Here is a 26,531-nt window from a genome sequence, read left to right as displayed (position 1 = left end):
TCAATGTGTCAAACTCTCAAATACAACAATCATTTGGCTATAATTGTATGATAAAATTATAACTGAATTCATTCAAGACAAAAGCATATTGTTTCTTTTTAATGTTAAATTCAAACCTGCTCTCCGTAGTCTTGTTTATTAAATATTAATACAAGCTGTGAAATGAACGAAATCGATGATAAATTTTACTATGTCTACAGTTCATCATTAGATCACAAAGTAGAAATTAAAGTGTGAGTAGCAGTTCAAATAAATTTCCTGTAATAGATAAGTTGCAGTTTTGAAATGAGCAGCAATGTTTTTCTTTGTCACATACCATGAACAGTAAAAAACAACAAACAGCTTTTGTGATTATGATAAAAAAAAGAGTATTTAACAAGTGTGAATATACCAGAATCGAATATTTTTTTAAACTTTATTTATATGCATAGGCAAATGTATTTTAGCATATTTTTTTTATAATTTTACACTTGATCTTTTAATTTTTCTGTCAATTTTACAATGGACAGATATTACAAATCTATTGCAAAATTAAAGATGCACAAGGCCAATATTGTGGGTAAATATTTGAACAAAATATTAACCCACAATTTATATTATATTTTATAGTGGATCTAACCATGATTGAAAAATATGATTAAATGCAAACGTTTGTTGGGTACATGCAATTATTTATAGTTTTGATTTTTTTAATGCACCAAGATATTCTGTTGCTAGTAGCATTTGAACCTGCATCTTTACAGCAATCGGAGCCTGAGTACTTTGCCAAAAGCACTTTGCTTTTGCTTTTAGAGTTAAATTAAAATTGGTGGTCCCTTGTGACTTGGACAGCTTGTTAAGCTGTCTTACCAGTTTTTAAAGAGAGTGGTGTTTTTATATTCTAAGTCCATCTCTTCTATGAGAGAGGATGCCTGTGCCCAGCAGTGGGACATGAGCTGAGGATGATGTGTTAGAATATTTTTTATGCTTGCAAATGTCATCATCATCATTTCAACCAATCGACGTCCACTGCTGGACATAGGTCTTTTGTAGGGAGTTCTACAATACACGGTCCTGGGCCACTTGCCTTCAGCGGCTCCCAGCGACTCGCCTGATGTCACCTACGCTGCGTTTACCGGTGCGGGGTCGCCATTCCAGCACCTTAAGACCCCAACGTCCATCGGTTCTCCGAGCGATGTGCCCCGCCCATTGCCACTTCAGCTTTGCAAATCGCTGAGCTATGTCGGTAACTAGTTCTTCTACGGATCTGCTCATTTCTGGTTTGATCACGTTGAGATACTCCTAGCATAGCTCTCTCCATCGCCCGCTAAGTGACTGAGCCCTCTTATGAGGCCCATAGTTAGTGGACATGTCTCAGTTCCATAAGTCATCACTGGCAACACGCACTGTTCAAAGACTTTAGTCTTCAGGCACTGAAGGATTTTGGACGAGAAGATGTCATTGCAACTGTATTATTATCTAAAATACATACCTGTTTTCTATTATTTTCATCAGAATTATTTACCATTTCAGTGGTACCCTAGAAGGAAAGAGATCCAAACCGGAATATGACAAGTTACTGTCGGACCCTATGCTCAAATTTTCTGGGCTCTACCAGGAAGGCTGTTCAGATTTGTATGTTACATGTCAGGTACTGTGTGATGGTGTACCTCTGGCTTTGCCCGTCACTACTTCATACAAATCTTTTACTAACCGATGGAAGTGAGTAACCAAAATTGAGTAATAATTTAATCAATTTTTCCTTAACTATCCAATAAGTTCAAGGTGTATAAAAAAAAATGAAAATCGTGTTTTTGCCAGTGTAATTGCAGGCGCATAAGGCCTAACAGCTACACCTCGGGTTAATAGACACAGTCCCTGCAAAGTGTTGCTCTGTTTATAGCTTGTTTTTCACTTACCATCAGGTGCAGTGGCGTGCACAGGGTTTGCGACCAGGGTATGCATAAAGCAGGTAAATGGCATAAAATGGAAAAATTTCCCCTTCAATACTAGTTATATAAAATAATTTGGGTATGCAGTGCTTTTGTGCATGTATGAAGTGCACGCCACTGATCAGGCGAGCAGTCTACTTGGTCCGTCAATTATTTCTATAAAAAATGTTCACTATTAGGCCATTTGCTTTGGAACATTAGGATGTAATTTGCCTCCATTTTTCAGTTGGAATGAATGGGTAACTTTACCAGTCTACTATAGCGACTTACCCCGCAATGCCATCCTAGCGATGACAATTTATGACTGTGCAGGCCCCGGGAAACTGATGGTAGTGGGCGGCACCACTATATCACTGTTTGGGAAACACGGCATGTTGCGACAGGTGAGAGAATTCTATTCAGTTTTTATAAAATTAAGTGATGATGCAGTCTGAGTTTATAGCGGGCTAATCTGTATCATCAAACTGCATCATCATTTACCACCAGGTAAGATTATAGTCAAGGGGTTAGTTTTGATAAAAAACGAATTAGCGCTTTCACTAAACCTAGGAAATGCTTAAATCGGCTGCGTAATGATATGCGTGATGCATAGAGAAAAAAGAAACGTTTCACCAACTCTTAGATGATGGAAAATTACGTTAGGCGCCATCTAAAGTTACGACACGGATTGGTGCATAATATTTAGGGAACTCGTAAACTGAAACCGAAAAAATAAAAAATGATAATACAAACACAAAATATCACATCTTGTGTCAAGAATCATAGACAAGTTAGGATTTATATGAGGTGCCTAGTGAAAATCGACTGGTGAAAGGTTAGTATGCCGACTGTACTGTATACGAATCTTTTAGATTTCGTTTCATTGTTCGTTGTAAATGAAAACGGGCATTTCACTTTGATAGCTTATATTTCGAAAACCTTCGCATTGGAAGATTTTGTGTCAGATAACATGTTTCTGTGTTGTCAACAATCAATCGGATGGCAATCCTATTGATTATTAATAAGAGTTAAGTCAACGTAAATTGGTACGTAAGTATTGATATTGCAACAAGGTACATAATCCAATGTTTGGAAATCAACCCCAAGGAATCAAAGGTGATTTTCCAGGTTGAGAGACAAGTTAAATTTAAATTCCAACCCCTTCTGACATATGCATACCTCCAGTATGGCTAGCACTTTAGAATGGGACATTTTTCTCCCTGGAGAAAGGACAAGTGTTAATCTCCTCCCACATTTTATCTACTGTCCGAGCATGGGCACATTGTGGATATAATATCCAATTGTGCGCCAATGCTTGTAGTTGATAAAGCTGTGAGAGAAGATAAAATTTATCCTTCCCCAGAGGGAAAAATATCTCCTGCCAACGCCAGCTAAATTACCGCATTTTGGCAGGTGGATAGTTAAATTGTATCAAAGTCAGTGGATATAATCGGTGGTTAACATTTTTGTCTCCTGCTTGCCGTGAACTGCTGTTTCATAGGATGAGAGATTTTTCGCATAGCTACTAATAAATCTATGGTTAATATCGATCATTTGTCTTTTAATCGACAAAATCTTATCTTGTTGTAAGCCACATCCGACAAGAGAGATATAAAAACATGAAAAGCACATTATAATTGCAAGCAAAGTTTAGTAACTAGTATAAAATATAACATGGTATGTAACTATTAGCTATCTTACTATAACTATTTGATACTCGTTAATCTTTTATAAACCTATATTATATAGAATGTGTGATTGAAAGTAGTGTATAAGGCACAGTCATATATTTATATATTCAAATAGGCACAAAGAAGTGAGATGATAACGATAACTACATTCGTAGACTTAAAACTAAATTTATGAGGGTTCTAAACGCGCTCTGGCCTAAGAATAAGCTCACAACAAACTTAGCCGGTTTTTTTTGTTATCACCATCTCACATTGTCATAAAACTATTTAAAAAGCTACTTGGTTAAAGCAATAACTCACACCCAAACTTTTTATCGTTATAAAAACCCCTTAAGATCGTGACATGCTGTCGAATTAGCAAACGTAGGCGGAATATTTCACTCTCCTGGTCTTCTTTTACTTTCTTCCTTTTCCTTCACCATTTAAGCAAGTTATATTTTATTAAAACGCACATAGGTTAGAAAAGTTATGTGCGTTCTTTTAATTGAAGCAATTAAATATCACTTGTTTTAACGGTGAAGAAAAACGACGTGAAGAAACCTGCTAGCCTGAGAGATCTCTCCGTAATGTTCTCAAGGGCATCTGAAGTCTACCAATGGGCACTTGGCCATCGTGGTGAACTGCTGACGGCCTTAACTAAACCCTTCTCATGCTGTGATGAGACCGTGCCCAGTAGTGAACCAAAAATGGATATATAACGATAAACGATCATTAATTGCGCGTGGAAATGTCGACTTGAGCAAAGACCTATATAGATTCTATTATGATATTTTTGGCACGAATCCGGTTTAGATTTCGCGAGCTCGACACGTTTTTAATAAATTATTTGATTAGCATATAATTTACATACGATTCGAATTAAATCAAGACAGTTTTATTATCAAAAAGTACTTAGCTTATTTAGCAACTACGTCTGCGTTCTGACATCCCGTGATATTAACGTGCCCCGCTACAAAAAGCTAAATACAATGCAAAGTAGGTATAACATTTTTAGTAAATACACAATTTTCTTGCTTTTTAGATATGAATTGAATAACTAAATATTTTTCTATACAAAGTTATATCCCTTATTGAACCCTTCGGAGGTGAAATTTAAGAAATCTGTAGTTACTTCTTGAGGAACTCTTATTATAAACTGAAAAAGAAGAATCTGCTGAGTTTTTTGCCGGCTCTTCTCGGTGGAATCTGCTTTGCGAATCGGTGGAAGAGTCACTACTGACTAGAACAGACTGAGTTGACATTATAAAAGTGCTTACAAACTGGGCCTACTTGAAATAAATGAATTTAGAATTTTGTATCTGCCCTCACCACGAGGCATTTTTTTATAGATATAGATTAAGACAAAATACCTATCCATTTTGGGCACTTCACATAAGGCAAAATGGCTTATAAAGTATCAGTTTATTAATTTATATATCTGCAACAGGTTTACGCTTTGTTATGATCTTACCTGATACCCGTTTGTATTCACTGACCTATTAAATAAAAAAAATCAGCCAAGTGCAGGTTTGTAGATTTCTAATTATCAATCGAATTATCGATGCTGCTGATTAAATGTTATTTTAATTAATTAGTCCTGGACTAATAATATTTATTTTTATGAAATAGTAAGTAAATATTAAGAAAAAGTGCAAGACTTCGTTTTAAGTTTTATTACGAGAAATATCTACTGCAAAAACATTGCATTAATGAACTTATTATAAAGTCTATATAACATAGATGAAACAGGGAAAAAACATTATATAACCAGGCCTCCTCGAGTCCTGCCTTTTTTTTCTTGCGTGGTGTATAAGCTTTGCTTCCTCAGACCTTTGGGCAGGACGGAGGTTATGTTGGACTCCCCCCTCCAAAGGGGATATACCCAAACTAAAAACCACTACGGGACATGCCGTGGTGGTGGCCCGGGGAACCCGTTGTATTCCTCGCGTCTACCAACCACCCCAACCAATTGTTGGGGCTCCCGCGCTAGCGAGGAGGGGATCAGGACAGCTTGAGAAACCCCCCAGACCGTAGAGAGGCTTGTATAGTGACGGGTAGATAGCCCAATAGCAACCCGCCGCCTCCCAAGAGAAGCTGGTGAGCGGCAAATTGCCCCCGTTTCTTCCCACTCGTCTACACCGAAGCGGATGCACGTCTGGAGACCTCGAGTCCTGCCTAAAGTTTGATACCCCAAATTGTCAATTCTGTTTTTTATAAACAATGAAAGAGATACGAGCTGCTACAATTACCCCTTTTAGTGCCCTTTACGCCCCCCTAATTTAGAAGTGTATCGAACTCGGTCTCCGAGAAGGGAAGCCGAAATTCTACCCATTAGGCTTTCACCGCTTAACGTTTTCCAGTTTCCATAAAAAAAAAATTAACATTGACTATTAAACTTCCATTAATGAACCATATAATTTTAATAACAGATTTTATCGTGTTAGGATTAAAATATATTTTTCCTTGACCTAACCTTACTGTGCCCTCTTTGGGCCCTCTTCCTCCAATGGGTCAGCATCGCTTAACCGACACAATCAACTTTCTCTTGTGTTGACAGGTCAACATTTGTACTACTGTCCCTGCCTGGTTCATAGAGGTCGTAAAAAATAATTAATGCAACTTATTAGCATGTTACTCAAGATATCGCCTGTTTACTCGATAACATATACGTATTAAATGGGGCTACATCTATTTAGAGATACTGTTGAGTCAGTGATCTTCCATCTCGGCAACAAAACAGTGGGGCCTTTAAGAATATGTTAGGCCTTTCATTACGTGTCGTTGATATGTGATAGTGGAATCTTTGGACCTATTCATTTTATATCTACTTCCAGACGTCTTAATAATTTTGAACATTTTAAGTAACCACACGAAAATAATTTTGAAAACAGAATTGCGTATTTTTTTTTTTGCTTCTAATGTGAATTAGATTAAAAAAACTTCATCGCAACAAAACACTAAAAGCTAATGATTAATAGTGAATAACGAAGACAGTAAATAGTGTGAAAGGCAAGCTGAGTGTAAGGAGCAGGGACAAACGTGTATAGAATCATCATAATTAATATTTAATACAAGTTTATCTAAACTAAATATAAATATTAAAAAAACTGAGTTAAAGCGAAAAGTAGCACTTAAATTGAACATCACAATTAATTTTTTACTACAAGCTTATCGAAGCTAAATTCAAAGTAAATATCAGTGTAAAACTAATGACCATTGAGTCATATCAAGCTAATAGAATAATAAATAATGTATATTTTTTTCACCTGTGAAGTTATAAAATTGTTTTTTATTTCTAACAATTATTTGTCAAATTAAGATTACATGACGCTTTGTCAATGCTATGTGCACTTGTAAATGGCATGCGTATCATTACATGTTATTGTGAGTGTGCTATGTTTAAAAACGTGTTGTGTATATGTGGTTTAGTGCCCTTAATAAATAAATAAATAATATATTGTGTAAATGTCAAAGTACATGAGCATTCGATCCCAAATCAAACTAAAGCAATCGAAAACGAAATGGGAAATTCGTCGTCAAAGATCCCGTTTTATAAGCAATGGTGCACCCAAATAGCGAGTAAGTTTCGTAAATGGCAGTGTGTTTTGAAAAAGGGCATGTTCGACTTGCGCGTGTGGCCCGGCGTGGAGGGTAGCGAGAAGACGCCGGGCAAGGCGCCTGACCGAGGCAAAGAACAGATGCAGAGACTTGCCAAGCTGGCCAAGAAACACCGGAACGGGCACATACCGAAGGTACGTGGACATTGTTTACTCTAACCAAGTTTATCTTTTCTTTTTATTCCACTTCTATTTGGACCTTGACCGGATTGGTGGACTTTGAAAATATTATGTAGCACTCACAGGCATGCAGGTTTCCTCACGATGTATTCCTTCACCGTTGAAGCAAGTAATATTTTAATTACTTAAAACGCACCTAGCTTAGAAAAGTTAGAGGTGTTTGCTGGGATTCGAACTCGGCCCCCCCAAAGTGAAATAAAGCTCTTACCCAATGCGCTATCACCGCTTTTTAATACCTATATCAAAAATTACAAATGAAAAATAAATTAAGGAAGGGGAAATTTGGTAATTTGTAATTTCTGGATTTTCTCTAGTCTCGTCTGGTATTCTGCCATGGTTAGTTACCTCACTACCGACAAAGACGTACCGTTAAGCGATATAGCGTTACGGTACGATGTCACGTAGAAACCGATTAGGGGTATGGGTTTATATGAATGCCATACCCCTAACAGGTTAGCCCTTTACTATCTTAGACTGCATCATCACTTACCAGATTCAGCCAAGGGCTAACTTGTAGTGGAATAAAAAAAGTTAAAAAACGTTCACTAACATAAACAATAAGTTAAAATTCAAATTCAAATTCAAATTCAAATCTTTATTTGCGTGATTGCAGGTTAACAAATTTGATCTTATACTAAAACATAATAAGTTACGTGCTACAATCTGCCATTCTATGGCATGCAAATTATAATAACACCTTAATTATAAAATTATTTTTCCAATTTATACAAAATGTCAGAATATTAAGATATCAAAAATTATGAAATTAAATTACAATGTCAACTTAAAATTAATTAATGTAAAGTAAACCAAAATATAAACCTAGAAATACAATAATTTAAGCCTTTGATTTTAGATATTCGTCTACTGAATAAAATTGATGAAGCATAAGCCATTCATTGCCGTTGGTATCCACATTAAGTAAAGTTTATCACATTGCATTATTTAATACCAGACCAGAAAAAATCAGATTTTATGAATTCCCACATTGTCTCAACACCTCTTCTCTATTTGTCAAAAAACCTCCACTCAAAAGACCACAGAGTCAACACTGCGCTGGGAGGTCATCTAAATAAGCGATGATTTTCTTAATTTAAGAACTTCTATACCCATAACTTGTATACCAATCTAATATATAACAAAAGTAAGTCCATTTTCCAAATTGCGTCGTGTCAGCGACAGGAAACTGCATTCCAGCAGGGTCCAGAATAATTTGAGTAACATATTTCTGTGCTAAGTAGCTGCTAAGAGCATATTTTCGGCCGGGCCCTCGGGGGGACCAGGTTCGATCCCTGGCACGCACCTCTATTTTTTTATAGCTATGTGCGTTTTTAATTCAAGTATTCCAAATATCACTTCAAAACATCGTGAAGAAACTCTTCGTGCCTGAGAGCTCTCCATAATATTGTACAAGGCGTGTGATTTTTATTTAACTCTTTATTTGTACACCACAATGAAGTCAGAAAAATAATCTCTGTCAGGCAACCTTTGGATTAGGACAAGATGAGAGAGAGCGGACAGGTGGTGTAAAATTATTATAAACGTACATTCAAATAGCTAAATACAAATACATAAACAAAATTGCACAAATAAGAAAAATATAATAAATAAATATAAAATAATAAACTAATATATACTCAATCATACACAAATACTTATAAACATATAGATAATAAAAATAAACATAATCAAGGTATAATAAATGTCGTCATTATTGTGCAAGATAATATGCTGTGTGATGTCTACCAGTCCGCACGTGGCCAGCGTGGTGGACTACAGCCTTAACCCCCTTCTTACTGACAGGAGACCCGTGCCCTGCTGGTAAAAGTTTAATAATAACGATGATGATTTGTGTGCTTCCCAGGTAGACTGGCTAGACAGGCTGACATTCCGGGAGATAGAAATGATCAATGAGAAGGAGAAGAGGAGTTCCAACTACATGTACCTCATGATTGAGTTTCCCACCGTGCAGATTGACGGCATCGACGTAAGTTAACATAATTTACTAACGATATCGGATTCGCTTTCTGGGGGGCTTTCATAATATTATTTAATTTTAAAGTATGGTTGTGCCCAAACTCAGTGTAGATACGTTACATTATATATTTTTTTTTCCATTTTATATTCTATTTATTAAAATTATTGTTTTATAAATATAAACTATTTAAAACTAAATAAAATCTAAAACGTCTTCGAAACCACCGCAGCGAGGCACAGTTCCTAAGATGCTGGCAGCATTGCCCCTTTGGATGGCCAAACTAATTCGTTGGCCAAAGTAACTGCCCGCTCTAGGATCACCAGTAGAGTCGATAACCCTTTTCGATTATATAATTGAATTTATTTTGAGCTGAGGTGGAAAAGGGCGGGGCACATAGCTCGGAGAACCGATGGACGTTGGGGTTCCAAGGTGTTGGAATAGCGACCCCGCACAGGGAATCGCAGTGTTGGTCGGCCTCCAACGAGGTGGACAGACGACATCAAACGAGTCGCTGGGAGCCGCTGGAAACAAGCGGTCCCGGACCGTGGGTTTTGGAACTCCCTACAAAAGACCTATGTCCAGCAGTGGACTTCAATCGGTTGAAGTGATGATGATGATAATTATAAATGTAACATTATTTAATTGAATAAATTGTAATTGAAATTGGGCCGACTTCGAATCCCAGCACGCACCTCTAAATTTGTTATTTATACAAAATGTATGTAGAACGAAATAAAAAATCCCAGGCTTTAGAGGTACATTATGTACTGTCTCTGAGATTTATCTGTGAAACCGAAAACCTAATAGTTTTTAAGTAAACCACTGCCATAGTTTAAACCGAAAGAAATCAAATGCAGCCCTAACGTAACATGCAAAATTAAAATCATAAGTACTATGCGCGTGTTGGTCTTTTACCTTTAATAGGGTTGTCATAGGTAAACACTTAGAATGTTTCGAATTCGTTTGTATGGAAAAATAAATGTGCTTCTTTTGATTTAATACTTTTACAGATTTTGATTCCTTATAAAATAAACTTATGTATATAGTTAAAATATCACATTTTTTACGTTTACTTGCAAACTTTTATTATTTACAATTTCAATTTATTTGCATTTGACATTACATTGTTCATAATAATATCACAATAATACACTAATACAGCCAGTTTATTATTTATTTAAACCATTCTATTTTGGAAAATCCTGGGAATATTATTAATGTGAAAGTTTGTATGGGTGGATGGATGGATGTTTGTTTGTTACTCTTTCACCCAAAAACTTCTGAACCAATTTGACTAAATTTTAATAAATTAACTCAAAGGCTGCTTTTTACCCCGGGGAAATTTACGGCTCCCGCAAGATTCATGAAAAACCAAAAAACCGCGTACGTAGCCGCTGGCAACAAAAAAACTTTGAACACCCCGTCGTTTAAGGAGTATCTGTCCGATGTAATTTATAGTTTGTTTCATCGTTATACTCCACACCAAATGTATTTATTGTAATGTAAGTACCTCTCTTCGCAAGTTTAGCTTTGACACCGGAGAATCGTCAGGATATGTTGATTTTACAATAAGTTATGTTATGAATAATTGCTTAGCAATTCTACATTGTAAAGTTTTCTAATATTTTAATAGTAAAATATTCTATAGCACGCCGTTGTATACTACGAGCAAGATGGGGACGAAATGTATCAGTTCAGAGCCCAGGCGGAGATCGTCACTGTACCGGACTACGAGATATTACAGGTATGTGAAGATCCCGGTATGGTTTAATTACCTGCTGCATTCCTTGCATGTTAGGATGCATCGGCACTTCATCAGAACTATCGTAATGAGTGTTATTTGTTAAGAGTATAGGTAACATTTAACATTTTTTCACAAGCTCTGTTAGAATTCTCTGAATCGTCCGATGTATAGTTAAATGGACCTACTGCCACTCGTTTTAGAGTCGCAAGTACTGTACTTCTGATAATTGTATTATAAACTCTTATTTTATGTCATAAGCCCGAGCTAAACAATTGTAGGCAAATTTAAGATTTTTATACAGTAAACAAATAAATATACTACGATAATATACACATCGTTTTGGACTAAGAAAGCAGGGTCGCTGGCCACTGTGCCAATCGGCCGTTTAATACAATGCAGATAAGATTATTTTATTTCGAATTTCAAGTATTTCCATACTAAAAAATGACTTTTGATAAGTGGAAAACCATTGCCTATAAACAGGGCAACACATCGCAGGGCATGCTCTGAACACGTCCTGCAGCATGCTACCCTGTGTCCATAAACCCGCGGCGTAGGTGCTAAGCCTCTAAGACAGAAACACAGCATTGCAACAATGCTGCTTAGCGGCAGATATAAGCATGGTGGTAGAATAGAATTAAGATCATTCGGAACCCTCATTCAGCCATTAGGTATTGCTTGAAGTTAATTGTGTCCATAAATAGTGAAAACGCACCGCGCACGTCTGACATCACACCCGCGGCGTGTTGCTACCTCACATTATTTACTCACTTACCCTATTTTAGTAAATGCTTAGAAAGTTAGAGTTAAAATAATTACTGTCAACTCCTAAATGGAATGAACTCTGCTTGTTCGAGAAACACTACTAAAGTGGAGTGGTTTTTGATGCTTCAGTATTAGTTGTGTTACACGGTTTCTTAATTCAGCGGGCGGTAGTTCTTCCCCGGACTAGCTCTGTCACAAAGAGCTGTCAAGGAGACCACCAGCTTGGTTCGACAATTATAAGCAGTGGACGAGCTCTGCCACAAACAGCTCTCAGGTGGACCATCAGCTCGGGTCGGCAGTTATCACTAGTGGAGAGTTCTGTCACAAAGAGCTGTCATCACTAGTGGAGAGCTCTGTCACAAAGAGCTGTCAGGGGGGCCATCAGCCTGTTGCGACAATAATTACTAGTGGACAAGCTCTGTCACAAAGAGCTGTTAGGGGCACCACCAGCTCGGATGGACAATTTTCACTAGTGGAGAGCACTGTCACAAAGAGCTGTCATCACTAGTGGAGAGCTCTGTCACAAAGTGCTGTCAGGGGGGCCATCAGCCTGTTGCGACAATTATTACTAGTGGACAAGCTCTGTCACAAAGAGCTGTTAGGGGCACCACCAGCTCGGATGGACAATTTTCACTAGTGGAGAGCACTGTCACAAAGAGCTGTCATCACTAGTGGAGAGCTCTGTCACAAAGTGCTGTCAGGGGGGCCATCAGCCTGTTGCGACAATTATTACTAGTGGACAAGCTCTGTCACAAAGAGCTGTTAGGGGCACCACCAGCTCGGTTGGACAATTTTCACTAGTGGAGAGCACTGTCACAAAGAGCTGTCATCACTAGTGGAGAGCTCTGTCACAAAGTGCTGTCAGGGGGGCCATCAGCCTGTTGCGACAATTATTACTAGTGGACAAGCTCTGTCACAAAGAGCTGTTAGGGGCACCACCAGCTCGGTTGGACAATTTTCACTAGTGGAGAGCACTGTCACAAAGAGCTGTGAGGTGGAAGTGCGGCGCGTGGTCGGCAGGAGAACCTGGTGGAGAGCAAGCAGCACCGGCTGGCGCGCTCGCTGCGCTGCGGCGTGCCGGGCCGCGACGCCAAGCCGTCGGCCGCCGAGCGGGACCAGCTGGCCGCGCTGCTGGCCGCGCCCGCCGCGCTGCACGCGCTGTGCGCCGACGACCAGGACCTCGTCTGGAAGTACCGGTAACCCAAGGGGCATCCGTTGCGTTAGGCTTTTCTGACCCCCCTCTCCCCCCTGTGTCATATAGCGAGAGTTATTCGACCCCCTTCCCCATTTACCCCTTCTTTTCCCCCTTCGCCTTCTCCCCCTTGTAAGATATCATGACGCTTTTTCCAAACCTCCCCCCCCCCCCCCAACTCGCCCCTATGGGATGTCGTGAAAATTTGATCGACGCCAGTCTCTCTATCCCCTTTTGAGATGGCGTGAGATTTCGATCGGCCCTTTTCTCGCTCTCCTTCTTGTGAGTATAAAAAATTAAACCTTTATCTATGATTTGTGTTTGAAGTGAAACTTCTTTGTAATCGGTGTGATTTGAAAAGATAAAGAAAACATAAATGCATAAAAGAGATTAAGATGGAATGCATGAGACATTTTGTTGCCATAGATGCTGAATAAAATTTTATTTATGTGATATAATTATTTAGATTAAATTATTAAATAACTATCAACCTTGTTAAAAAGTCTTATATCCATTCCAATCTCTCGTAGGCTCCTTTTTTCACGCCCAGAATATATTTATTGTATAATGTTACGATGCACTTCAGTCAATTTAACCAACTCTGTAATGACACGGCGATTCAAATTCCCGTTTTCTTTTTAACCTCTGTCGAATAATCTTTTTCTCGATTCTAGTTTCTACTTATCCTCGCATCGCCGAGCGCTTACAAAATTTCTGGCGTGCGTGAACTGGAATCGGCCCGGTAAGTTATCGTGATCCTCATGTTTTTTTTATAGTTATAATTCAACCAAGCAGATGGCCCACCTGATGGCAAGTGGAAAACCTTTTGCCTATAAACAGAGTAACACTTCACAGGGCATGCAAGGAACACGTTTTACAATGTAAGATTCAATATTCATTTATTTCTCGTAGTCCTAATAACAGCGTCAATTCTGTGTATTTGTAGTGACTCTAACACCGGTTGGATAGGCAAACTCTTCAAAACATTCTAGAGATGAAAGCAGAATCGGATGTACCAAGTATCACCAACCCATTACCGGCCCACTATAGGGCACGGGTCTCGTCCTACAATGAGAAGGGCTTAAACCGTAGTCCACCGTGCTGGCACAGTGTGGATTGGTGGCTCCACACGCCTTTGAGAACATTATAGAGAACTCTCAGGCATGCATGTTTCCTCACGATGTTTTCCTTCACCTTTATAGCTAAGTGATATTTTAATAGCTTAAACGCACATAGCTTAGAAAAGTTAAAGGTGTGTGCTGGGATTCAAACTCTGCCCTCCGGAGGTGACGCCAAATTCCTTACTTCTAAGCTATCATCGCTTAACCCTAAAGGGTACGGAACCCTAAAAACGCGGGTGAAGTCGCTCGCAACAGCTAGTCGTTAAATGTAACGCTTCATTGCAGGCGAAGTGCGCCAAGCGCTGGCGATGATGAAGCAGTGGGCACCGATGGACGTTGAAGACGCTCTGGAGTTGCTCACACCCAAGTTCACGCACCCAGCTGTCAGAAAGTAAGTCTATTTTTCTGACACAACACCATATCTGTAATGAGTAGAGTTTAGGCCGTAGTCCAACACCCTAGCCAAGTACCGATCGGTGGACTTTACAAGCCTTCAAGAATGTTATGGAGAACTCTCCGTGTTGCAGGCTTAATCACGACGTTTTCCTTCTCCGTTGCAGTAAGTGGTATTAAACTGGCTTAATTAAAAACGGTAAGGTAAAGGACGCTTAAATTCAAATACAATATTCATTTATTTCAAGTAGTCCTGATATAGGCACTTTTGAAACGTTAAGTATGTCTGTTTGTAGTGACTCTACCACCGGTTCGGAAGGCAGATTCTACCGAGAAAAAGCCCTCAAGAAACTAAGCAGTTGCTCTTTTTCCAACATCATTTTACAATTTAACAATCACTGTCACATTTTAACACACACGCACACACACACACTCACACGTACGCATACACGCACACGTACGCATACACGCATACGTACGCATACACGCACAGGTACATTATTAAATTGTGAGCAGTAATTGTTTTAGTTTTGTGTAAATTTTAATTTTCTTTGGCATAGTCTTTTTGTATTAAACTAATACAGTTGTTACCGTTCTTTAGATTATAAGAATCCGTTGTAAATGAGACACAATAAAAACAATTTGCAGGATTAAAGACAATCATTGTTCTATCTTGTGTGAGATGAAAGCCAAGCGGATTCCTTCCAGGCAACCTTGTCATTACGAAATCCATCAATAGTATAGAAACCTCGATGTATTAAATGTGCTTTTATACATTCTTTAAACTTATGTAAAGGTAAATCTAATATTATTTTCGGTATCACATAAAAGCATATACCCCTCCCCAAAAAGGTATTCTGCACTTTTCTAAGACGATATGCTGATATAAATAATCTTAATTATAAATTTTAAATCTAATTTAATATTACTTATCAATCTATTAATCATATTTACATTATTATTTTTAATAGTTTTTAGTTAAATAAATATTTAAGTTTTTAAATTGTGACCGGAGATAACAACGATAATGCTTTTTACACCCTTAATTGATTTTTGTAATGGCACTAGACAATTTGTAATTCTAACACATGATTTAATTTTTTTATGAATGTAGTTACATTTAATTGCTGGTGTGGCTTATGAATAAATAAATAAATTACGACTACGCTACTTAAAAAGCTAAAACGTGCTTTACTTTATCAAAATTAAGCTTTATTTGCTATACTCCGCGAAAAGCAGGAGAGAATCTTTATAGTGTAATTTATAATTTCTTCAACACACACACACCAAACAGACCTTCGGCAATGTACCCTCTACGCACGGTTCGTTTCGACACCGCATCCTACATTGACTTTACAATGAATAATTGTTAAGACACATGTTGTTTTGTTGTGCTTTACTTTATCCATCCATTAGGTCTTCTTATAAAGGGTGTAAGAGTAAGTTAACGAAAAAGGAAACCAGGGATTCAGTATGTTTCAGACTCACCTAACATTGACCTTTTTTGTCTGTCGCTTCATGTATTTGGCTTTATTTATTCAGAATATTGTTAAGGGTACAGAATTGACACAATAAAAATGGTGCAACGATAACTGTTGCAGTAGTATAACCTGTGCCGCAACAAGAAACGCCCACCTCCAACAATAAATGTACAGTACCAATAAAACAAAAGTAGAAAATAGTAAATGACAGTTAAAAAAAAATTAATATATAAATAAAATAAAATATTTTAACAGTTTTGGTTCATAAAATAACTGGCTTAATTTTTTATTTCATTTCAAGGTATGCGATATCAAGACTGAAGCAAGCACCTGATGAAGATTTACTTCTATACCTGTTACAGTTGGTGCAGGCCTTGAAGTATGAGGACTACATGGAAATACATGATGGTAAGTTTCATATAAAGCGGTAATAGACAGAGTTTGAGTCCCGACTCGCACCACTGAATAAGAAGAAGAAACACTTTATTGCACCTATAACATACGAGTACATATAGGAAAAGAAACATTAATGAAACAGTAAACAATGTAGACACGCAAAGGCGGCCTTATTGCTGCAAGCAATCTCTTACAGGCAACCTTTGTAGAAAGGACTTAGAGCCAAGATTGTTATAATATATACAAAAATACCAAAATGTATAGATAACTTAACTAAAGTAATACATAGATAATTTAAATAAATATACTGACTTAAATACCACTTGCTTTAAACGGTGAAGCAAAACATCGTGAGGAAACCTGCATGCCTGAGAGTTCTGTATAATATTCTAAATTCATTAATTAAAAAAAATACTTTGTTCTACTCGTAGGTAAAATTTCGTAAACAAAAAAGGAAACGAGTAAAGCATGGCCAACAACAAGTGTTTTTGTTTGTTTGTAACGACAGTTTAAACTCCCAAAACAACTTGTTTTGCTTTCAGAATACGCAAGGATCTGTGGTAAAGAAGTAGCAGTGTACTCCGACTCGGAGGGGAAGTTGCTACAGAGCGGCCACCGAGGCAGCCAGGCGAGCTTGCTGTCCACTTCAGGTTACATTTTATATTAATTAAAATATAGCTTGCTTCCCATGTTATAGCCCACCAACCCGCATTGGAGCAGCGTTGTGGGTCTATGCCCTAAAACCGTCTCTGACGAAGCCCGTGCCAAGCAGTGTGACATTAATTAAGGCTGCGGATGATGAAGATGCTGAGTGCTGCGAAAAGAACGTAAACTATTAATAAATTATGTAGTTTTTTTTACAGCGAACAAGGGATGTTATGCTTGACAATATTTCTGACTAAATGGTTATCCGCTTTACACGATTCATTAATATTGGTTCCGTAGAAAAAAATTACAAATCTGCCTCTAACGAAAATTTTAAGAAAGTTTTTAGACATTAATTAAAATTTTGAGATAATATATTAAAATACTATATTTGTAGACATCACTGAGTATTTCGGTTCTTTTCTTGTATTTATATTGATATTACTTCGAATTGTAGGTAAAAAAATCTTAAAATAAGATGGTAACGGGCTAACATGATAAGGATATGGTAGCTGTACCAATATTCTTAATCAATTTCTACGCGTCATCGTCACGCAACGATAGACACAAGCCATTACCGAAGCTCCAGTATTCCCACAAGACTAAATTTTTTTTATAAATTTAAAATGCATATAAAAATTTTCGGAACCGACAGGATTTGAACCTGCGACTCTCTGGCAATCGCGGCCTGAGCGCTTTCTCCAATTCAGCTACGGCTCTCCTACCGTCGATGCCGAAATTAGTATATGCCTTTCACATCAGTCTTATAGCGACTGTAGCGTCATCTAGTAGGAAACGTTGCAGTTTCGATATGCGTTTTCAAAGGTCCATATTACAATGAGACACGTTTGAAACCAGAAATGGCACATTGCTTTTTATAATTTTAAAATTTTCGCAGGTTCAAATCCTGTCGGTTCCGAAAATTTTTATATGCTTTTTAAATTTATTAAATTGATAACTCATCATAGTGTAGGTAAAAAAAGTAGTAAAAATTATAAAACTATTTTTTTTTTTATAAATATTAAAACACCAGGTTGGAATATTTCTTTTTTCAAATGTAAGCAATTTTAGGTATCATTTTGAAACTAGCTCCAATTGTTGGCAGTGTTGACCGCGAGTGAGATGACGTCATCGACCACTAGCAGGCAGTCCGACATCGCGATTGAGGAGTCCGCCGCCGTCGCCGACAGCCTCGCCAGCAACCCGGCTGCCGTCGACGTCAGCGAAGACTTCAGGTACTGTCACACAGACGGACATTCCGCTTCTATATTGTTATAATAAATAATGAATAAATATACTACGATAATACACACATCGCCATCTAGCGCTAAAGTAAGCGTAGCTTGTGTTATGGGTACTAAGATGACTGATGAATATCTTTTATGAATAATATACTGATATACGACTAAGACACCGGGAGGTATCTTTGCATCGTTCGAGTCCACGTAGGTCTGGAGTGTATCTATAATATAGTCGTATTTATATCAAAATACCCAGCAATTCCATGTCATGACCAATGGTTATTGATCAAATATAATTACAGTTATCAAATGTTTAATTGTTTATCCACTTTATAAAATTACTGTAACACTTGTCTTGTTCTCCAGCGAGCCAGTGGACGCGTCGCAGGAGCGACTGAGCCTGGCCAGCTTTTTGATCACCCGCGCCTGCCACAACAGCGTGGTGGCCAACTACCTGTACTGGTACCTGCTCATCGAGTGCGAGGACTGCGACACCGGCGCGCGGGACCTGGCCGCGAGAGCCATGTACCTCGCCGTCATGAGGACGTTCTCGCACCAGCTCGCCAAGGGTGAGCGCTACACACTCGCCTGCCCTGTGCCAGAAATGCCAGTTGTATTTCTGTTCTTACAAATAACGCACTACCATTAACTGACTCACTGACCAACTGACTGACTGGCATATCACAAAATCGCAGGAACTACAAAGCATTGGTTGAAATTTAAAAATAATGGTCTCGCAGGGGTCTACATAAGGACCTTTCCTGTTCCTCTTTTACATTAATGGCCTTTCCTGTTCCTCTTTTACATTAACAAACAAATAAACAAACAAACATATTCGCATTTATAATATTACTATGGTTTCTGTCTTTACAGGCAAGGCCGAGTTGGTGCGCACGCGCAGCTTCCTGGCCCGGCAACAAGTGTTCATCGACAAGCTGGTCGCTCTAGTGAAGCGCGTGGCCCGCGAGAGCGGCAACCGCAATAAGAAGGCCGAGAGATTGCAGCAATTTCTAGCCGACCCCGACGCTTTCAAGTTCAACTTCGCAAACTTCGAGCCCGTGCCCTTCCCACTTGACCCCAACGTCAACATCAAGGTGCGTTACTTTAACATCAAGGTATTCGGAAATGACTCCTAACTTTATGGCTTCTTCGCAAGTCGCCTAAACAACACATCCAATAATCACCGCCGTCTTCAATTAATACCTTTTTGGCGTTAACGGAACCAAAGTGCAAAACAATAGTAACGAAACGATAGGCTATCCATAGTTAAGGCAAAACCAATGGTATCGGTGTACTATCTATATCCTCAATGGTTTTCATGACTCCATTAATATCAGTTGTGTGTGACAATGTCTTAAACACATTTAATAAATCGTAGTTACTATTGATGGTTTTCTTAACGACAAGGCTGCTCCGCCCCCATATCTCTAAAATTCTAATCATTGTAAAAACTATAAAATGATGTTGAAAAAGAACAATCTGCTGAGTTTCTTGCCGGCTCTTCTCGGTAGAATCTGACTTCCGAACCGGTGGTAGAGACAGTCCCAGCAGACTGAATTGACGTTTCAAAATTGCTTATAAACCTTTATTTGCAAGGCCTACTTTAGTAGTTACTGATTATTGCTTATAAATAAATGATTTTGTTTTTAATAACCCTTAATATGTATAAGATGTATTTTACGGCTAATACTAGACGTTTTTATTCCACCGCAAGTCTGCTTTTACCAGTTATCTCCTTTTACTATACTGAGTAGCAAAAAATGTAATTTTTTTTTATTACCTTTATTTTTTTACATGGTAGTGAGATGATGGCGATAACTATACTCGTAAACTTAACGTTACTAAGCTGCATCGGACTGGAACGTGGCGCGTCTAGAGGTAGGGTGGTTCCGGAGTCAACAAGGCAAGACCAGAAAAAAAAAAAAATTATATTTTCTTGACTGTCCCTGCCGGTGATCGATCGAGGGAAATGCCTCTTTGAAGATCATAGCGCTCACCGAAGCGTTTTACAATATCAAGGTCACAAACATATTGTATCGAGCCCCATCGCTCGCAGGGCATAGTGGCGCGGAAGGCGAGCCTGTTCAAGTCGGCGCTGATGCCGTGCAAGCTCACGTTCCTCACCAGCGAGGGCGTGGAGTACGAGGCCATCTTCAAGCACGGCGACGACCTGCGGCAGGACCAGCTCATACTCCAGATGATCACGCTCATGGACAAGTTGCTGCGGAGGTCGGTCATGTAGTATAGTCCAGGAATTCACATATCAATAATTACTTTTTATTTCATACCGTCATGAATTTATCGATCTTGAATGCACATCTGTAGGCAATAGCAATTTTATGTAATTTATAACATATATACTACAACAATGCACACATCGCCATCTAGCCCCAAAGTAAGCGTAGCTTGTGTTATGCGTATATGACTTGTGATTTTTATGAATAATATACAAAAATACTTAGATTATACATATAAACACCCAGCCACTGAAAAACGTTCATGTTCATCACACATACATATTCCAGTTGTGGGAATCGAACCCACGGCGTTGGACTCAGAAGGCAGGGTCGCTGCAAACTGCGCCAATCGGCCGTGTATTGATGTACTAATTTAATGTCTCCAATGTCTGCGATTAATGAAATAATATCATATTAATTGCGTGCTTTATTAAAAATCACCCTTAAGCAAAAGAGAACGACACGATACTCGGTGGCAAATGACATCTATCACTGTTCAAATTATTTAATAAAGCGAAGAAAATTCTAACTGGTAATTCGTTCCTTTGTTACTTATTTTTAATTACAGTAGGGTAAGCTAATAGCTGTATATTTATGTAAAATTACCAACCCACAAAAGTAAGAACATACAGAAACCGTGTACACGACTGATATTGAAGTATCAAAAACTACTCCACTTCATTCCATTTAGCAGTTGATAGTATTTATTTTTCCCTAATTTTCTAAACGTTTACCATAAAATGGCAAAAGTTTGGAAGCTAGCAACAATCTGCGGATGTGAAGTGAACATGCGTGCGTATTCACTGTTTGGACACAATGCACTGCATTCAATAATGCCTGGATGAGGGTTAATAAAGTAGTGTTGGTGGTCAGTAAAACCTACCTAAAGATCGTATTGTAGTAATAAATTGCCTCTTATGTTAAAGATATTGGATTGAGATGTGATTCTAAATTTCAGGGAAAACTTGGATCTAAAACTGACACCGTACAAAGTCCTCGCGACGAGCTCCAAGCACGGGTTCCTGCAATTCATCGAGTCTGTGACAGTGGCCGAAGCGTTAGCCACCGAAGGAAGCATCCAGAACTTCTTCAGGAAGTACAATCCGTGCGAGGGAGCTCCCTACGGCATCAAACCCGACACGATGGACACTTACATACGAAGCTGTGCTGGTTACTGCGTCATCACGTACTTGTTGGGTGAGATTTCATCACTTCTATATGATCCTATCGAAACAAAATTATTGTGTGAAGATTTATGTGTCCAAAAAGTCCAAGTTAAGTGAAGAGTTTCAAAAATACAACTGCTGAGTATATTGAGAACATAAATGAATCAAATAATGAGGTGCACCGTCTTCCAGATGCTCGGTGCTATTATATTTACGCGAAAGTGTGTTTTTGTGTTTGTTTGTTACGCCCTAACTAAACAACCAATTAACTTGAGTTTTTGCATATAATTCTTTTAAAGGACGGAGTAATATAGGCTACTTTTTATCCCAGGAAAACCAACGGTTCTAAAGGGGTTTTATAAAAAAAACCGTAATAAAGGCGGACGAAGAATGCTGACAACAGCTAGTAACTGATAAAGATCTTCAAAGATATAAAACGGAACTCCTCAATGGGCAGCAGCAGATCACGGATAGTCAGTTTAATAATTTAGTTGATAGTACGTTTTTCAAACGATACTGAAATTTTTTGCCCACATCTCCAGGATTGAAAGGTCGATTGTGCGTTTAGGTCAGTAGCCTTACAAGATTTCCTCATGAGTCTCGAGTCGATTTCAAAGATGGAATACTTAAACATATGAGTAAAAAAGATCTTTATTGCATTGTGTTAAAGCCCAAATTTGCCTACCTTTTTTTAGACTGGGCTTTTGATAGAACGGTTGTAAAACAAAAATCAAAAGTACAGGATTTGCGACTCTAAAACGAGTGCCATTTTACTTTGACGATACAGAGTTTAATACTCAAAAACGATTCCTCGATTGCGCGCAAGCAAATCTCGTACTACAATGTATCGGGCTTCATCCACTTGAATGACAGCAAATGTACAAACAACTGTGATAGATGCCTCCCGCAACGCTACTCACCGCCAGTGGTAGCGAAGGCCCGCAAACGAGGCGGAGTTTTCTCGATGAACTTTTAAATGACGAACGACAATGACGACTGACGCTTATGTTCGTCATCATCCACGTCCATTGTCCCGAGAGTACGACTAAATAATTTACGATAGTTTCAACTATATTTTGTAGAACATACACAAAAGTAAGTCCTTTTTTTTTAATTCTGTTATCTGGTTTTTTTCAGGAGTTGGAGACCGCCACCTGGACAATCTCCTCCTCACAAAAGCCGGTGCCCTGTTCCACATTGACTTCGGGTACATTCTGGGCCGCGACCCCAAGCCGCTCCCGCCGCCCATGAAACTCAGCAAGGAGATGGTGGAGGCCATGGGCGGAGTTCACTCCGAGCACTACCACGAGTTCCGGAAACTGTGCTACACAGCATTCTTGCACTTGAGAAGGTAATTGTATGAGCAATTTTGTTTATTGTTTGGGTATTTTCTAGGTTCAACTGTGTAAATAAGAAACTGTCGGCCTTTTTCCACTAAAGATACATTATTTTTTAATATTGCCTTTCGGAATAATTTTAGAGGAGGAAATAAAAGCAGAGTAGAACCATAGATTCTGGAAAGCTATGTGATGGAATTCACCCCGAACTTTATAAAGAATTACACTGCAAGGCATTCTTGGAGTTAAGAAGGTGTTGTTTAATCTTTTCGGGCAATTTTTTGGCATTGTTTTTTTTCGTTGTTGGAATTATGTAGTATGATTCTGCCTACAAACTATGCTTGCATTAAAGACCATCCGATAAGTTCCCTTATAACATTACCATGGGTTCCACACAGAATTCTTGCACATGGCATTATAATTGCTAACTGACTTCGAGCTTTTCTTTAGCATTTTGAAAATTGATAGTTCTAAACTTACATAATTTTGAATTCTTGCCTTTGGTATGTTTTGCGTCGCACCCTTAAATTATGTAAGCAGCATACATTCTTTGTAGCATCCTAAGCCCTAAGCATAAAAATGAATACAGAAAACTGTATTCTTGCAATTGAAAAGATTTTTGTTTAGGAAACTTTCTAGATTCAATTAAATTAATTGACAAAGTTGCTATAATTTTCAGAAATTAACGTCAGTTTTTTATTTTGCACACACACCGAAGTTATGTGAGCATATTTTTATGAGTAACATACATAAATACTTATAATATACAGATAAACACCAAGACACTGAAAAACATTCATGTTCATCGCACAAACATATTCCAGTTGTTGGAATCGAACCCACGGCCTTGGACTCGGAAAGCAGGGTCGCAGCCCACTGCGTCAGTCGGCCGTCTACATTTAAATAAAGATCTAATACTATTAAAAATGATTGCAGTTGTTCGTGAGTAAACTTCGTGAAAGTAAAAAGGAAAAATTTGTTCGTCCACAGACACGCCAACCTGGTGCTGAACTTATTCTCTCTGATGACGGACGCGTCAGTGCCCGACATAGCTCTGGAGCCCGACAAGGCGGTTAAGAAGGTGCAGGACAAATTAAGGTAAAAACATCATCAAGAAACGAAAGGGATGTATAGCCACAGTTAATTTATTAAAGCAGTATGGAAACTGCAAACAAGGCCCCCAAGCTATTATTGAAGTATTTAAGTCGGGGTTACCGTGTTTAGACGAGCGGTTGTTATTATAGTGTAAATACATCGCGTGTAGTGTAGGTAATTTTTTTTTTCAATCTGTTCTAGTTTCCGTCTCTGTACGTTATATGTTTATTTATGACATCTGTGGCGCAGCGGTAAGTGCTGTGAATTTAAGTGAAAGGTCTCGAGTTCGATTCCCGAAAGAGGATGTTTGGGAATTTATAATTTCTCAATTTCTCTGGTCTGGCCTGGCGTGGTGAGTGGTAACACCCTATCCTACGATAAGAACGTGCCGTCAATTTTGCGTCCCGCTACAATGTCGCGTAGAAACCGATTGCATTCAAGGGCTAATTTGTAGTGGAATAAAAAAAAATATCTCTCTAAACTGAACTAAAGCGACGCATCCTTGAAATTTCACTCGCTTTGGAATGCAGCCTAAGAAACTTCAAAAATGAGTACAGGAATGTACCGCATCGTTTCTTTTCTTTTCGGAAGTAGTTATTTTTTACTATAAAGTCCTTCTTTTTGTTCTCAGGCTAGACCTAGGTGACGAGGAAGCAGTACATTACCTCCAGAATCTTCTAGACATGTCGGTGACGGCTGTGATGGCGGTCTTAGTTGAGCAGTTCCACAAATTCGCTCAATACTGGAGAAAGTAGCACATACATTTATACCAGTTAATGGATATTCATACGATTAATGCCAAGAATAACTTTGACCTTGAGAATTCGAAGCAATTGACAATAAGTTTATTTTTAAAAAAACTATGAAAATCGGCCATAACCGTGCGACTTCCACATCGGGTGGACGGGGTTTTATCCCCGTCACGCTACTCTTACTAGAGTTACATGCAATAGAAAATATCTTGCTTTAATGTTGACGGAAAACATCGTGAGGAAACCTGCAAGCCTGAGAGTTGTCCATACTTTTCTCAAAGGCGTGATACGTCTACCAATCCGCACTTGTTACTTAGAAGACTACGGCCTGAACCCTTCTCATTCTGAGAAGAGACCCGTGCCTTGTAGTGAGCCGATAATGGGTCGATGACGATGGAGATACAATAATTACTATAACACAACAAAGTCGATTTAGATTTTTGTCCTACATATTGTCAATCGTAATAGATAATGCTGACGAGTTTGTTTGTTTACTTGAACGCGATAATCTCGGGAACTACTGGTCTGATTTGAAAAAAATATAGGCTCACCCTAAGACCAATGGGAGCACTAATGAAGAATGGTTCAAAATTGGGGTTTTTTTCCTATTGAGAACTGCCGCTGCGTAAACGGTTAAAGTTTCGATAAAATCATGCATCACCGAGTTGATCCCCTCCATAAGTTCCAAAAACGAAGTCCACAACAGCGTATGTCTATCTTTTGAGGTAAGTCAACCTCATCGCGGGCAAAGTCTGAGAACTGCAGTGTCTGACTTGTCACCGTCTCAGGAACTGTTAAGAGAAAAGTATAGGCGGGATTCTACACACAAATTTATTCCCCTATTTCAATTAGATGAATGCCTCTAGAAAAATCTTTTTTTCTTCGTAAAATCAAAGTTCATTCTAGACATGATCTTGTTTTTTTTTAAACTGAAATCTTTAGAAGTATGAAAATACCCTCTAAAATGACCAATAATATACCCCTTTACCACCACGTTCAGAAGACCCAAAGGCAAATATGAAAAAAAAAATTTAAAAGAGAAACCTAGACATAGTCTTTCTTAAAATGTTCATGCCAAAAATAATTGAATCGGCTCAGTTTTGGATCAGAAAAACTCGTCAATTTTTTTTATAGGTAATATAGGTCTGAGCTCTATCTGTGCCTATCGCTCTAACGGAGAATACAGGCTCAGCGCGACGGCAATAGTTTTTTAAAATACCTTCCATCAAATTTTTCCTAACTATAAAATCATCTTAAGCTTATAATATAGCGCAGTTTGTTTGCTTTTTTGTTAGAATGTCGTAACCTCTTGAACTAGACTATAAGTCTGGTACAAAGGTTACGAAAATTCTGTTAGTTGGTCTCATGAACAATCGTTATTTCTCTGGAACCAAAATAAAAAAGACAACATATTATTATTTTTACGTAATCAAAAGTACACCTCCCTCCATATTTTGAATATCCTAATATAATTATTAAGCTTGCTAAATATTCCCTTAAAATATGTATTAACGAAAAATTTAATCTAAGAAATATATTTATAATTTTTTACTGTGATATTTAAAAATAAAATATTTTCGTATTGTTATATTATTCTTGTTTCATTAAGTT

At 38.2% G+C, this 26,531-nt stretch overlaps 1 protein-coding gene across 1 annotated transcript; it reads left to right on the top strand.

Moving 5' to 3' along the window:
* On the top strand, positions 1–25,401 carry LOC120632503 (phosphatidylinositol 3-kinase catalytic subunit type 3). Its single transcript, XM_039902312.1, has 19 exons — positions 1–233; positions 1,513–1,701; positions 2,158–2,314; positions 7,195–7,332; positions 9,242–9,364; positions 11,004–11,099; positions 12,885–13,060; positions 13,731–13,798; positions 14,463–14,568; positions 16,353–16,459; positions 16,990–17,097; positions 18,198–18,327; positions 18,700–18,902; positions 19,207–19,427; positions 20,390–20,562; positions 21,529–21,767; positions 22,874–23,087; positions 24,064–24,171; positions 24,800–25,401. Exons 1-19 carry the CDS (start codon positions 163–165, stop codon positions 24,921–24,923), a joined length of 2,751 nt encoding a protein of 916 aa, XP_039758246.1. The 5' UTR covers positions 1–162; the 3' UTR covers positions 24,924–25,401.
* The last annotated feature ends 1,130 nt before the right edge of the window (positions 25,402–26,531 follow it).

This window comes from Pararge aegeria, chromosome 20 (assembly GCF_905163445.1).
Source record: "Pararge aegeria chromosome 20, ilParAegt1.1, whole genome shotgun sequence".
Taxonomy (NCBI): domain Eukaryota; kingdom Metazoa; phylum Arthropoda; class Insecta; order Lepidoptera; family Nymphalidae; genus Pararge; species Pararge aegeria.
This window is presented reverse-complemented; position numbering and strand designations above follow the sequence as displayed.